At 45.0% G+C, this 14227-nt stretch overlaps 1 protein-coding gene across 1 annotated transcript in view; it reads right to left on the reverse strand.

The window, feature by feature from the left end:
- Window positions 1-1635: 1635 nt before the first annotated feature.
- The window catches only part of RAB20 (RAB20, member RAS oncogene family), a 29096-nt gene continuing 16504 nt past the window's right edge, over window positions 1636-14227 (reverse strand). Inside the window, exon 2 of the mRNA XM_033104963.1 lies at window positions 1636-2711. Coding sequence (XP_032960854.1) covers window positions 2179-2711 — 533 coding nt within the window. The 3' untranslated portion in view covers window positions 1636-2178. The remainder of the gene's footprint in view (window positions 2712-14227) is intronic.

The raw sequence follows: 14227 nt of genomic DNA on the forward strand, positions 1-14227 counted from the left end.
AAAGACAAGCTCCTGGGTCTTCCTGGGGAACACATTTCCTAGCTGTGTCACTAGGAATAATGCACTTTACAGAAAATAAATACAACTTCTGCCCATACAATGGAAAATTAAACCAAGTCAATGAAAAGTAGTCAGTCAAACTGATCCATTTTCACTTTTCAACGGGCTACAGTTGTGAAATTGAAATTTGAGACATTGAGACCGTCTGCAGTAACAGGGCACCTTACTTGAGGAGCCCCAGTCGCACACAGAGGCTGTGCCAGCATTTCGTCCTCCAGGCTGGGCTCACTCGCTTACCTGGAGAACAGGCACTGCAGTGGAGCAGAGGAGGCAGGCCCGGAGCGGCCCAGAAACAGAGATCATGGGCATGTAACAAAATTACTGAACATCCCTCCCCTCAAAAAAATCCCTACTCACAAAATATTGTTTTCTCACTAGCTTTCTGCCTCATTTTGCTTTCATTTATGGGTTGAATGCTTGTGTCCCCCTAAAATCCATATGCTGAAGCCCTACCCCCCAGTGTGATGGTATTTGGAGGTGGAGCCCTGGCGAGGTATGATAGGGCCTTATGATGGGATGAGGGCCCTTATAAGCGAAGGAAGAGCCCTCCGAGTTCTCTCTCCCTCCCTCCGCCACGTGAGGACACATCTATAAGGAGCCTGTCTGTGAACCAGGAAGTAGATCCTGACCAGGAACTGAATCGGCCAGCACCCTGACCTTGGACTTCTAGCCTCCAACACTGTGAGAAATAAATGTCTGCTGTTTAAGCTGCCCAGTCTGTATTTTGTTACAGCCTGAGCTGGCTGAGACACCCCTTCCCCAACAGACAGCCTCACATGCTATCTCAACTAAATTTCTAAGGAAACAAAAACTATTGTCTCACAGCTTCCCTGTCTTAGAATCTTCTAATGACAAAGAGTGCACTGACCAACCAGCAGAAAAGGTGTTTCTGATTCAGCAACTGCCCAGGTGACCCAAGCAGACCTTAGCAGAAAGAAAGCTTTCAGTTTTGCTTCTATTATTGCAACTCATGTCATCAAGACAACTAGGCAGATGGCCAGTCTAAATATCCTGGAATTTGTAGGGATTCAATGCAGTTTTAAAAGACAAAGAGAAGCTGTACTGCAGGGCGGCCTGCGGGGTCTCTGGTCCCGCTCCCCACATAAGAATTCAGGATAGGGTGAGGCCAAAATGGAACACTCACGGAGCCATAAATAGGGGAGTCACACCACTATATTCTTGTTGGCGGCTGGGTTGGAGACACAGGAAGCAGGAGCCACACTGTCCGCAACCTGCAGACCTAACTGCAATCCGCGCTTGCCAGCCACTATCCTCTTGCTAGCCCCCATTTTTTGCTAGCAAAGCCATGGCAGTTATATTAGTGGCCAATGGCTCACTGGTTACAGCTGATGGCCAACTAGCCACAGCTGATGGCCATCCAATCACAGTTGATGGCCATTTATTCCCTAAGCCAGCACCTTTCTATGTGAGGCCAAGAGCCTGGAAACTGCTTTCTGGGGCCCTGTCCCCACAGAAGCTTACAGTTATTTCCCAAGAGCCCCCAGCAAGGAGTCCAGCAGGGGTACACATAAAGCCTAAATCAACGCAGTCTCCACACCTAAGTTCTCAAAATTCTTTTTAATAATATGTGTAGTTCACGCTGCTACAACCAATATAAAAAGAGTGATTCCTGATTTCGTATAAATTAACAAGTTGAGAATCATTATGATGCATCAGAATGCAAGTATCAAATGGCAGGACCAAAGATAAATCACAGTGAAGAGAAACATCTGAGAACAGCAAACGTGAAAGTCATACAGGTACTGAGACAGGTACACACACACACACACACACACACACACACACACACAGGCAACCTTCCATCAGAAGCCAGGTTGTGAGGCAGGAGCAGCAAGGGGACAACAGTCTCCAGGAACCCTGGCTCTGCAGAACGGTTTCTGTATATGATTCCTTTGCTCCCTGCCTCACAATAGAGCGACGTAGAGGATTCACATTGACTTTCTCTTAATAACTAGCTGTCATTTCCACTCAGATCTTCCCCTCTGTGTGCAGTTCTACAGAGGAGCCCCTTGACTGTCTATGCTTCTTCTGACCACAGCTCGTTTGGTCACACCCATTGCCAATCTTGTAAATTGGGCATCCGGGGGCCTCTAAGCGTCAGGCGCAGCACCCAGATTTGGTCCGTCTGGGCGGCTTATAACTGGAGATATCCACAGTCTGCGGTGGCCCCTGGGCTCTCTGCCGCAAGATCATGGGCACCACCATGTCAAACAAGGTTTCAAACAGCAGGTCCACGTTGTGCCCAGTTTTGGCACTAGTCTCGAAGCACATCTGCTCAGCGGCCGGCACGTCCTTCTCATCCAGCATCTTGTACTTTAGGATCTTTTTATAAAGTGCCACGGCATCTTCCAGCTGCACCTGCTTCGGTCCCTTGGGCGACATATAGCTACCAGCCGCCAGCCTGGGGCTGCACCCGTCCTTCTCCCGGCTCTCCACGGCCCCCTCCTCGCTGAGATCCACTTTGTTCCCCACGATGGCGAAGAGGCAGTCAGTGCTGGCCGTGTCCGTCAGGCCCAGGAACCTGTCCTCCAGCTCCACAAGGCTCTGTGGGTGGTTCACGTCATAGGTGAGGATGATGGCGGTCGCCCCCCGGCAATACATGGAGCCCAGGCCGTGGAACTGCTCCCGCCCTGGTGGGGCAGAGGGAAAGAAAGACGTGAGTTATTTCTCCTCTCGTAGGCACCCACTGGCCACGCCACACAGGAACCCTCGGGAGGGACCATGGAATGGGGACCCCAAATGTAGGTGTGGCTGGAGCTGGACTGGATGGAAACACTGACGTGCAGAGAGAAGAAGTGGTTGGTCTAGGCAGCCCCTGCTTCTCTGGGCAACGGCAGGCCCACCCCACAGCAAGAAGTTCCCACACAACCTACTCAGGTCCCGTGGTCAACCTACAAGACTAAGATACCCCATGCCCTACTTTCCTTCTAATTAAGGTTTGTATGGCTTGTTTCTATTTTTGCGTTTTAAAAGATGTTCACATAAAATCTCCCACCATGCCTCTTGATTCTTGATGACATTCTCTGTGGGACATCTCAGCACTGCTGTCACTCTGACAGGCACCAAGCCAGTGTACCCCCACACGGGCACACACAGCTCCCCAGCGCCCCAGGTCCTGCTCCACGGCCCAGGCTCCTATCCTGCCGCCTGGGATGTGGGCCCAGTGGTCAGTCCACGTGACCACTGTCACTTCCCAGAGGGTCCGTGACCCCCTTCCAGATGACTTCAAGTCTCTTTCAGTCCCATCCCGGCCCTCGCCTGCCTCTCACACTCCCTCCGAGTGCTGGCGCATGCACAGCACAATGGCAAATCGATGTCTTGGCTATGCAGTTAATGTATGTCTCTACCAGCAGGTTGGGCCACATGGTTTTACTTGCCCCCACGTAATCAGTGCCAAAAATGTAGAGAATAAGTGTGTTCAGTAAGTGAAGCCACAAATTACCTCCTCCATTTTTATTTTTTTAAATTATACAGTCTTTCTCTTACATAAGACTTCTTGGTTTGTTTTGTAACAATTTGGTCTAATTTGCAAGATGGTTAGGAGGTTCGTTCATGTCAGAGGCTTCATTTACACGCTGCGTCTGGCATCTCAGCATCTCGACTCCCCACCTTTACTCTGCTAAGGGGAAGAGGGAGGAGGAAGAGAAGGAGGGAAGGACAAAGGGAGGGAAGAGGAAGGGAAAGAGGGTGGGAGGAATCACCTTGATATGTTAGGCCCACCAAAAACTGAAATTTCATCACACTTGAACACTTTCATTCCCTCATGTTAAGTCATTAGAAAACCTGCAAAAAGGTGCAGAACCCAGATAAGTGGCAAGCCCAGTGGGCCCCTAGCATTGGGGTTGGTGTCCGGAGGCAAAATTCGATCAGTGTTTGTGTTCCTAGTTTTCACACACAGCCCCTTCAGTTTCCCTTCTCCTGTTCACTGTGTGGGACGATGGTTCACCGACTCCCGGAAGGGCGACTGAGAAATTCAACATGGGGCCTCCTCCCAAAGCCGCCCCAGGCCCTAGGACTAATCAGCCCTCTTCCTGCTGCCACCCAATTCCATATCCCTCGATGGCTGACGAAAAACCATCCTGGACCCAAGCTCTCTGGGCACATCCGTGCTCCCGGGGAGCTCAGGAAAGGCTTTCTGAATTCACAGTGCTCACGAGCTTGCTTGCTTCCACTCACATGGCCCCTTGCAAAGTTACCTATATTTCTAGAACATTTTTGACAGCTTCCCTCTGGATTCTGAATCTGTTTCTGATGAAATTCTGTGACTCTGCCTGCAGCTTTCAGTGTGGGTTACAGAGCCCTGCCGTTGACTACAGTGGGCACAGAACCCAGGAGGTCCATGACCTTGAAAGGAAAAAGAACGTAATGTTTATTCTCACCATCCTCTAACTGAAGTTTAGCATTTCCTTCCATTATACATATTGGCAACACACCAGAAATGAGATTAAGGAGCCATACCTGTGGCTTTGCCATGGATAGAAGTAACAGGAGCTCTCACTCGCACATTACAGCTGTCACCGTATCGTCATGTCTATGCACACCACCATTTCAAAATCACAACAGCTATTCTCCCTGCCCTTTGTAAAGGAAGCCCAGCCTCCTGAAAAAACTTTGTATTTTATTGCCTGCATTGAAATATAGTATCAGAGAAAGGGTCGTGGGCTCATACCACTCAGGTACAAAGGGATCCTAGACACAAAAGAAATGAAGAACCCTTGGTCTATGGGTCTCTGGAGCATGGATTGAAGGCATGATACCTGCACAAATATATTTATATAAAACATAGTGTCTTTTGCCAATAAACCACTGTTTTCAGTCAAATCGCCAAGAAACACAAACAAGTTCCACTCCAATTATTTTGAGGTGCCCACATTCTGACACAGGCCAGGTGGCACTGCCTCATGAAGGAGCAGGCTGATCGCCCCCATGCCCTGGAGAGAGCAGTCTGCGGAGAAAGACACCCACACGCTGGGACGAGGACCCAGTGTGGACTGACACCTGACAGTGGTCTTCTTCCCTACCCAGAGCCAGACCCAAAGCCAGGGCTCCCTGCTTCCCCAGCAAAGCCCCAGTGCTTCCTCCAACCATCTGATAGGGGAGGCAAGATGTTGAGAGGGAAGCGCTGCCAGCCTGGGACAGGTCTGGCAGGAGTCAGAGGCATGTGACCTGCCCTGCGGCGCGCCGGAAGGTCACAATGAAGTGCCAGTTTACCACCACCAGGCTCACTGCCCTCTGCTGGGAAGGGCCAGCCTGCTGACAAGTGGCATGTACGCTGGAATTCATCCTCTGCCGAACCAAATTCCTCTCCTTTAGCACACTGACAGCAGGTCAGTCCTAAGCCTGGTCATTTAAGTATAAGTTTCTTGTCAAATTACACTGTACACCAACAGGCAGAAACTAAGGAGACTTCTGCAGACTCTTTGTGGACCCCCATGGGAGAAGATGACCAAGACATCTTTAAAAACTGGCAATAACCAGTGCTAGTTAAAAAGAAAAGAAAGAGAGAGATGCTTTCCCGTCCTTTTCACTGAGCCAGGGCTTTTCTTTCAGACACTAATCATGCATGTAGCAATCCAGGCACCTTGAGGTTTTCCAACAGCTAAAAATGTTATCAGTTCCCACCCACAAGATTTCACAAGGGGGTGACTAAGGGAAAATCAGGCGGCATTCCAGTTGTGCTGGGAGAGTTTTTTCCAAGTCTGTTATATAGTTTACTGAGGATAAAAAGGCAACTGTGTCCATGCCTACGCCTAAAATAGTTTTCCTTTCCAGATAAAAATGTCTGATTTGCCTTTAAAAACGAAACAAGATAAATAAATAGTAGAACCCAAAGAGAAATCATTATAACTAAAGGAAGTAGAAACTGAAGAGTCCCAAGTGCTAGCTTGAAAAGAGAGTAAGTAGAAGTTGCTGTTCAAACCACATAATCTGTTATCTACCCATTAACCAATACAGGAGAAACTGAGGCACAGGAAGTGGCCCACAGAAGCAGGAATGGTGGAACCCAGAGCAAGGACACTGTGCCCAGGTACCAGGTAGCCTGTGGTCTAACTATCCATAAAGAGCCCGACTCTAGAGACAGATCATCTGCATTCAAATCCCCACAGTGTGACCTTGGGCAAGTCACTTAACTCTCAGGGCCTCAATTTCCCATCACCGAAACGTGGACAGTACCCACCAAAGGCTGGTTGTGAAACCAGAATTAATTTATACAGATAAACTGCCTGGAACTGTGCCTGGCAGGTGTTACACCCTATGTAAGTGTTTGTTACATAAATCACGAATTGGATTCTGCCCAAACCTATGGATAAACTCCACCATCCCAGGACCACCATGTCTTGGGTCTCTTCATCAGCACATTTTCAAACTGCCTTCTAGAGCCTGTTGGTCACTTTTACAGTTGACGCATCTCCTACATCTTTCTTCTCTTTGCAAGGCTTACTTTCAGGATGACCTCCCCAATTCTGGGGGCACTTTAATCATGTAGCTGCCGCACATTGTGTCAGGACAGCTGAAAAACTGCCCAGCGGCCAGGCACAGGAATACAGCCCACATGAATCCCAATCAGCTGCTGGACAAGTGAAGACAAAGTGCCCAGTTCGTCTTCTCTTTTATTCTCTAGCTGTCCTCAAGCCAAATGACAACCAGGCTTTTACCCCGAGCAACTATCTTTTTGTATTGAAATGATCTAAAATAACTGAATGGATGGTATAACCATCAGAAATCACATTCCAACGCTGTTGCACATTTTAAAAAATACTGAAGCTTGGGCCCCCCACCCCAGAGCACATAAATCAGGATTTCGTGGGGAAAGGGAACCAGTGTCGTTTTTAAAACTCCCCTGGTAAATATAACACACAGCCAGAGATGAAGACCACCAACGTGTTTAGTGAAAGTAGGAGATAAAAAGGTAGTTATCACAATGTGAGAATCAGAATGCATCTTATTTCAATTCAGTTGAAAAATAAGGTCTACCAGGAAATGTAACTACAGACACTGAAAGAAAGAGGAACTTGTAAAATGCCCTGCAAGATCCAGAATGCCCGCTGGACAGGAGCTCACAAAAGTATCAATGTGACAACAAAAACATAAGATAAAGCTCAGATTCACAGAACCAGAGATGAGAACAAGTAGAAACTTCAGGGCACACACAGAAATAGGACCACCAACACACAGCCTGGAGAAGCTCAGTCTAGAGGGAGTTGGGACATACTTCCTTTCAGAGAGATTTTTTTTTTTTTTAATAAAAACCTTTGCCCAGTGCTTTCAAGTTCCAACGACAGCATTATAAATACTACCTGAAAATGACTTTAGTTCCATTTTGTACAGTTTAATGAGCTTTGACTAAAGTTCACAGTCACGGGCGAGGTCTAGAACATTCCACCTGCATGTACGTGTTTCTAAGCTGATAGTGAACCGGGTTAAAGAATGGCCCATGGAAACAACTACTCTCCAGGAATATTTACAAAGAAGAGATGTTTAAAGTTCTTGTAGTGCAATAAGCAAAAGGAACCACAAGCCTTTCCAGGGTATTTAAAGGAGTTGGCTGTCTGGGGCCACTGCTGGGCACAGCTGCCTCCACTGGTGTGTACACACTGAAGAGGCAACAGGCCAACGGCACTTTCAGAATCTACTTTTCAGGCAGAGGTTCCAGTAAATGAGTGGGCGAGGAGGCTACCACCACGATACCTGTGTGTGATGGTTGCTTTTATGTGTCAAGTTGGCCAGGCCATGGTGCCTAGTTGTGTGGTTGTTGCCATGAAGGTACTTTTTAGAAGTGATTAATATCTGCAATCAATTGGCTTTAAGTAAAGCAGATTACCCTTCATACTGTGGGTGAGCCTCCTCCAATCAGCAAAGACAGATCTCCTGAAGAAAAAGGAATTCTGCCCCCAGATTACAACTCGAGTTATAAAACATCATGCCTGATTTGCCACCCTGCTGCCCTACAGATTTTGGACTCAAGTCTACAACATCAGCTCTTCCCTGGGTCTCCAGCTTGCGAGCCTGCCCTATGGATTACAGATTTGCCAGCTCCCACAATCATGTGCACCAATTCCTCTCTCCCTCTCCCCCCCATCTCTCTCTCTCTCTCTCTCTCTCTCTCTATATATATATATATATATATATATATATATATGTATATATATATATATATATTCTATACACACACACACACACACACACACACACACACACACACACACACTATCTTTCCCCGAAAATACGACCTAGCCACCTAGCCAGACCATCAGCTCTAATGCGTCTTTTGGAGCAAAAATTAATATAAGACCTAGTCTTATGTATATTATATAAAACCCAGTTTATATTATATTATTATATTATATAAGACCTGGTCTTATAATATAGAAAAACAAGACTGGGTCCAAAAAGACGCATAGAGCTGATGGTCTGACTAGGTCTTATTTTCGGAGAAACATAGTATATATATAGATATATATATCTCCACATCCTATTGGTTCTTTGCCTCTGGAGAAGCCTGACTAACACACTTAGAGCTACTCACTTACTTCCCTGGCAAATGTCCCCTCGGGAAAGTGGCTGCTGTGAAAGCCAGACTCTCCAGAGGATGACACTCTTTCAGCAGTCTGTCTCCTCTCCTGCTCCCCCACCTCCAGACATCTCCACAGAGGCCCTGATTCCCTCTATAAACAAAGAATGCCCCGTCAGCCTCTCCTTACGCAACATGGGACACCGTGGACCACTACACATCCTTTGGGCATTGGTGCCTCACAGCTGTAACCTCACAGTGTAACAGGGTTACACTCCTGAACCCCATCTCTAGCAATCTGCGCCACAGTCTGTGGGAAGCTGTGCTTCTCAGCCAAACTGGCCACTAGCTCCTTGGGAAAGAGGGGAAGTGGCCTAAAAAGGGCTGTCAGCAACCACAAGTATCACTTCGACCCACACTGGTTACTTCTCCATTAAGGATTCCTCGTCTGCCCTCCTCACTAGCCTGACTAGTTCTCTTCCTAAGTGAAAATCTCCTCCCACATACTTCCTGGGACTTCTTAGCTGGCTTCAAAATAAAGCGTGAACTCCACAAAACTGTACAAGTCCTGTCCTGTCGGGTTTTCAACAGCTAAACAATAACTATAGTTAAGATATGATTTCCAAAATAGCTATCTAGGAACATCGTGTATTGAAGTGAGGTGGGCACAGCACAGGGAGATGGGGAATGAGACGAGGATTGCATTTAAATTTTTTTCTTGGGTTTGAAGTTATCGCCTCCTTCTTTCTCTATCTTTTATTCTTGTTTTTTGTCCTATACAAAGGGGATTTCCAAAGTGTCCTACCATCTGTAGTCAGCTGAGTGGTGGCCCCAAAAGATACATTCAGGCTCTCATCTCTCGAACCTGTGAATGGGAGTTTATTTAGAAATAGTGCTGTTGCAGGGATAATCAAGTTCAGATGAGTGCAACCTAACCCAATATAACTGATGTCCTTAGAAGAAGAGGAGAGACACAGAGGCAGACACACACAGAGAGATGGACGACAATGTGAAGACAGAGGCAGAGATCAGAGTGATACATCTATAAGCTAGGAAACCACCAGAAACTGGAGAAAGGCATGGGACAGATTTCCCCCCAAGAGCCTTCAGGGAGGACCTGGTCCTGCGGACACCTAGACTTCAGCCTACGGCCTCCAGAATTGTGAGAGAATAAATTCTGTTGTTTAAGCCCTCCGGGGTGTGGAACTTTGTTACAACAGCTGCAGGAAACTCATACTCGGCTATGGTATGAATTGGGCTACAAGCCAAGGGCCTCCTCATTCACAAATACTAAAAGCCATGAATCGAACAAGAACTATGTCCATGTGAAGGGGTTAGACTGCCAAGAGAAACTTCTGCTCCCTTCTTCTCACCACTTTCTCTCCCCTCTACCAGCAGATGAAAAAGCTGCTTATGAACTTCAATGAACTGCACTGGAGGAGCAGAACAGTGGTTCAGATAACAGTGAACTCAAATACCCAGTCTCAACGAAGATAAAGAGTCACATGCCATCTCTTGAGCCAAAGTCAGCAAATCTGCTTACTTCCTAAAAACAAGTCATAAATCACAAAGCTAAGTTCCCATGGACATAAATGTCTAAACTTGCTTCCCTGGTTCTAGTTCGACTTGGTACCTATAAGGAATGACCTTCACCCTCTAATCCGATTTGCACAAGAAGAAATAAATCACACAAGTCCAGTTCATTGTCTTTGTTGAGAAATACCAGAAGAGGCAGTAACCACTGAAAAAGAAAAACTAATGAATTATCCAGCCAAAGAAGCCGATTAGCTGCATCTTGAGAGGGGAAGCTGTCACAAGAGCTGTTGTGAAAAGTACAGGTGTCCCATAAGGGACAGGTAAATTTCAGGTGACCAATAGAGTTCCCTCCATGTAAGGAGCTCCATCCTCATCAAGCAGACAGAACTGTACCAGGTGCTTATTCGGGATGCATGCTATTCTAGCTCTTCAAGTGAGTACACTGACTATTAATAACTTTCCAATAGCTAAATCCTTTGCACTCACTACTTCCAGGCACTGCACCAAGCCCTTTACATGGTCAGTCATTTAATTCCCACCCACCCTAGGGGGACTGCCATGGCATTTTCATCCCCAGGCCTGATGAAAACACTAACAGAGAAATGCTGGCTGGCCACAGACACACAGGCATCAAGCAGCAGAGGCAGCACTTGAACCCCAGCAATCAGGGTCCAGAGGCCCCACTCCTAAGCACAATGCTACACTGTCAGTTTCAAGTCTTACTCTAGGATGAGCTGGGGAGGTGGGAACTGGTTCCAAAAAAGAAGGCCAGCATTTCCCAATCTTGCAGAAAAAACAATGGGATGATTTCTGTTATGCCTCTGTTATCAGAAATTGGGCAAACCCAAAAGACATGATAAGCACAACAGGCAGTAAGTATGAGTCCTGAGAGAAGCAGCTCCCACAGGAACAGCTGTTTCCTCCCAGCAAGGCGGCTCTGTGGACGGGCCTGAATGAACTGTTCATTGTTCTCACATGGTGGTAATGCTGTGTATGCAGACACACGGCCGGAGTCTACTATGCACTTTTTGTCTACAAAGTCTTATCTTGGCCTCACCAACCCGGAGCGGGAATCACCCATCTCCTGGGTGAAGACCCTGAGATCAGGCCCTTCCCACTGCACTGCCTAGGTAAGTGCCCCACGATGGTACATGTCACCACTGCACAGGGAAAACTCCATGAAAACTATGTGCAAGGAAAGACTGAGCCAACAGCCATCAGCTGGATATGGAAAAGTAGGCGTTTAAAAGGAAAAAAAATCCTACCCCACAGTATGAATGGGGTTTCTTTTATTCTGCCAGAAGAAAAAACTAAAACCTCAACACAAATGAATGAATTACAGCCACAAAAGATGTGACTAAATAACATTTTAAAGAAAGGCTAATAATTAAAATCCAATAAATAACTTAGTTGTTTACATTTATAGTTCCTTTCATTTTGTTCTTAATAGTCTGTGACCATGAAAAGGCATTCAGAACCATAGCTGTGCTTCATGACATAAAGGATGATCATTATTTTTAATCTACCATGTTTCCCCGAAAATAAGACCTACCTGGACCATCAGCTCTAATGCGTCTTTTGGAGCAATAATTAACATAAGATCCAGTATTATATTGCATCATATTATACCTGGTCTTATATTAAGAGCGGTATTATATTATATCGTATTATACCTGGTCTTATATTAAGACCAGTATTATATTATATTATATTATATTATATTATATTATATTATATTATATTATATTATTATTATATTATATTAGGCCCAGTCTTATATTATATTAAAATAAGACCGTGTCTTATATTAATTTTTGTTCCAAAAGACGCATTAGAGCTGATGGTCCAGCTAGGTCTTATTTTCGGGGAAACATGGTAGGAAGCCTGGGCTCACATTAGTAATAAAATGAAAAACAGCATTGCAAGACTTAAGTACGGGATCTGCTGTAGGCAACTATTTAACTACAGTCATCCAAACCCAAGCTTCTAAAATGAAACATTCTTCCTTTTATAAATAAAGGAAACCCAAAAAGTTTCCAACTAACAAAATAGCAACATGTAAGGGAGAGAACAGTGTTTCAGAAAAATGGATATATTTTCACATTTAAATACATATATTATACAATGTATTCTTTCCCAATTCAGCACATGTGTCATTTCTATTGTTTCTATTTGATAATTTGAAGGTTAAACTAAAAACAAAGAATGTGTTGTATGCTATGTGAACCACTCAAATAATTAATTGAACATAAATTAATCCCTTACCTGTGACTCACTGATTTGGCTTTCTGAAATAATTACTAAGGTTATATAATAATAACTGGAATTTAATTCTCAATTGCTTTACTCTTTTCAGACATGAATTTACTAAAAATAGTTTAATAACAAAACCAAATAAGTCAAATAAAGAGATGCTTTTAACACTCTATTACTAAGAAAAAGATGCAAATCCAAAGAAAATACACTTATGTAACAGATTTAGTTTTAAAAAACAAAAAACTCTCACATACGAAGATATGTAATCCAATCTTCTTTACCTTCAACAGATACTCTGTTGTCCTGTGATAATTAATTTTTAGAATGAGATTATCAAAGTAAAATACAATTCTTTGCTAAATTCTCTACTTATTAAAGCAGGAAACTAAAATCACTTCAGATTTTTTAAAGCAAGTTTGAACTTGTTTCAAAGTCAAGACTGAACTGCAAATACCATATTAAGAAAACTCTTTAACTCTATAAAGAGTTTTCTCTAAATACTAAGTTATCTAGAATAGCCTCTTATCTGGAGTACGCCATTCAGCAAATATCCCAGTTATTTCCAGCAGCTTTGCTATACAGACGTTTTTTCTTCTTCATAATATAAAGTCTTCTGAGAAATACACAGCAGAGAATAAATGTTTTCCTGTTAATTCTATCCCAAAAGAAGCATATTAAACCCTTTTGAACAAGCGTAAGGAAACACTGGATTTTGCAGATGTTTACAATGTCTAGTTACCTCTTGCTTAACAGATTGGGTGTGTTCTAACAAAATTTGCGAAAAGTACATTATCTATTGACAGACATTGTAAAATGCCTTCTGGGAGTGAAAGGGGCAATCTGGTGTGGACATAAAAGAAGCTACATAGCAGACCTGACAAGTTCACTGACCAAAAGTAACCACACAGGACGGTCTGATCATAAATCCCTAACTAGGCAGGACGGTGGGTAGTCACATCCCAGGCCTATAGCTTCAATAGCGAGCCCTATCCATTGTTCTTACGCATCTAGAATAATATACCTTTGGAAGTCAGAGTAATTTTTTTCCCCAGACACCTCAGAGGCATAACCACCAGCAACAGAGCTGCTGGGACCTATGGCTACACAGTAACCAACCAGTTGATCAGATTGGAAATTAATTAGGTTTGGAATGTGCTTTTACAACTGCTGGAGCAAAGATGTGCAGCTAAAGAAACAGGAAGTTAACCAGTTTTGAATAGTGGGAACAAAGTGTCCCCCAACAGCCCAGAAATTGTTTCTAATAAGACACAACACAAACGTGGCACTGCAACTTGGCAAAGCGCTGTGATATACGAATCACCGCACACTGTTCCTATCTACTCATAATGCAAGGTCCTCACAGAAGAATTCCAGTTATGACGCGAACTTAGCAAGTATTTAAAACATTCTCCATTCACTCTGACTTCCCATTTTTTAGGACAAGCCGCCAGTGAGAAAGGAAGACCTGCTGCCTCTGTTCTTGGTTATTGAGCTGGGGACCCCTGAGCCAGAGCCCCCCTGAGCCTCGGCATCCTCACCAGTTTCTTCGGGGTCACCTGACTCCTCTAACCCACAGTGGCTACTGCTCCCTATGGAAACTGCCATCAGAGCTAATGCTGACTGAGATTTCACTTCAGCTGCCGGGTAGAGTGGCAAACTCCATATGCACGCACACACAGGCACACACAGGCACACACATACATGCATGCATGCTCACACACACACACTCACCATTTCATTTCGTCCTCCCCGCTGTTCAGGTACACACTCTACAGATCTTTAACCAGAGGCCCCGCGAGCTGCTGCAGCTGCTTAAGGACCCCCAAGAGATTAAGACACTCA

The sequence above is a fragment of the Rhinolophus ferrumequinum genome, chromosome 4 (assembly GCF_004115265.2).
Source record: "Rhinolophus ferrumequinum isolate MPI-CBG mRhiFer1 chromosome 4, mRhiFer1_v1.p, whole genome shotgun sequence".
Taxonomy (NCBI): Eukaryota; Metazoa; Chordata; class Mammalia; order Chiroptera; family Rhinolophidae; genus Rhinolophus; species Rhinolophus ferrumequinum.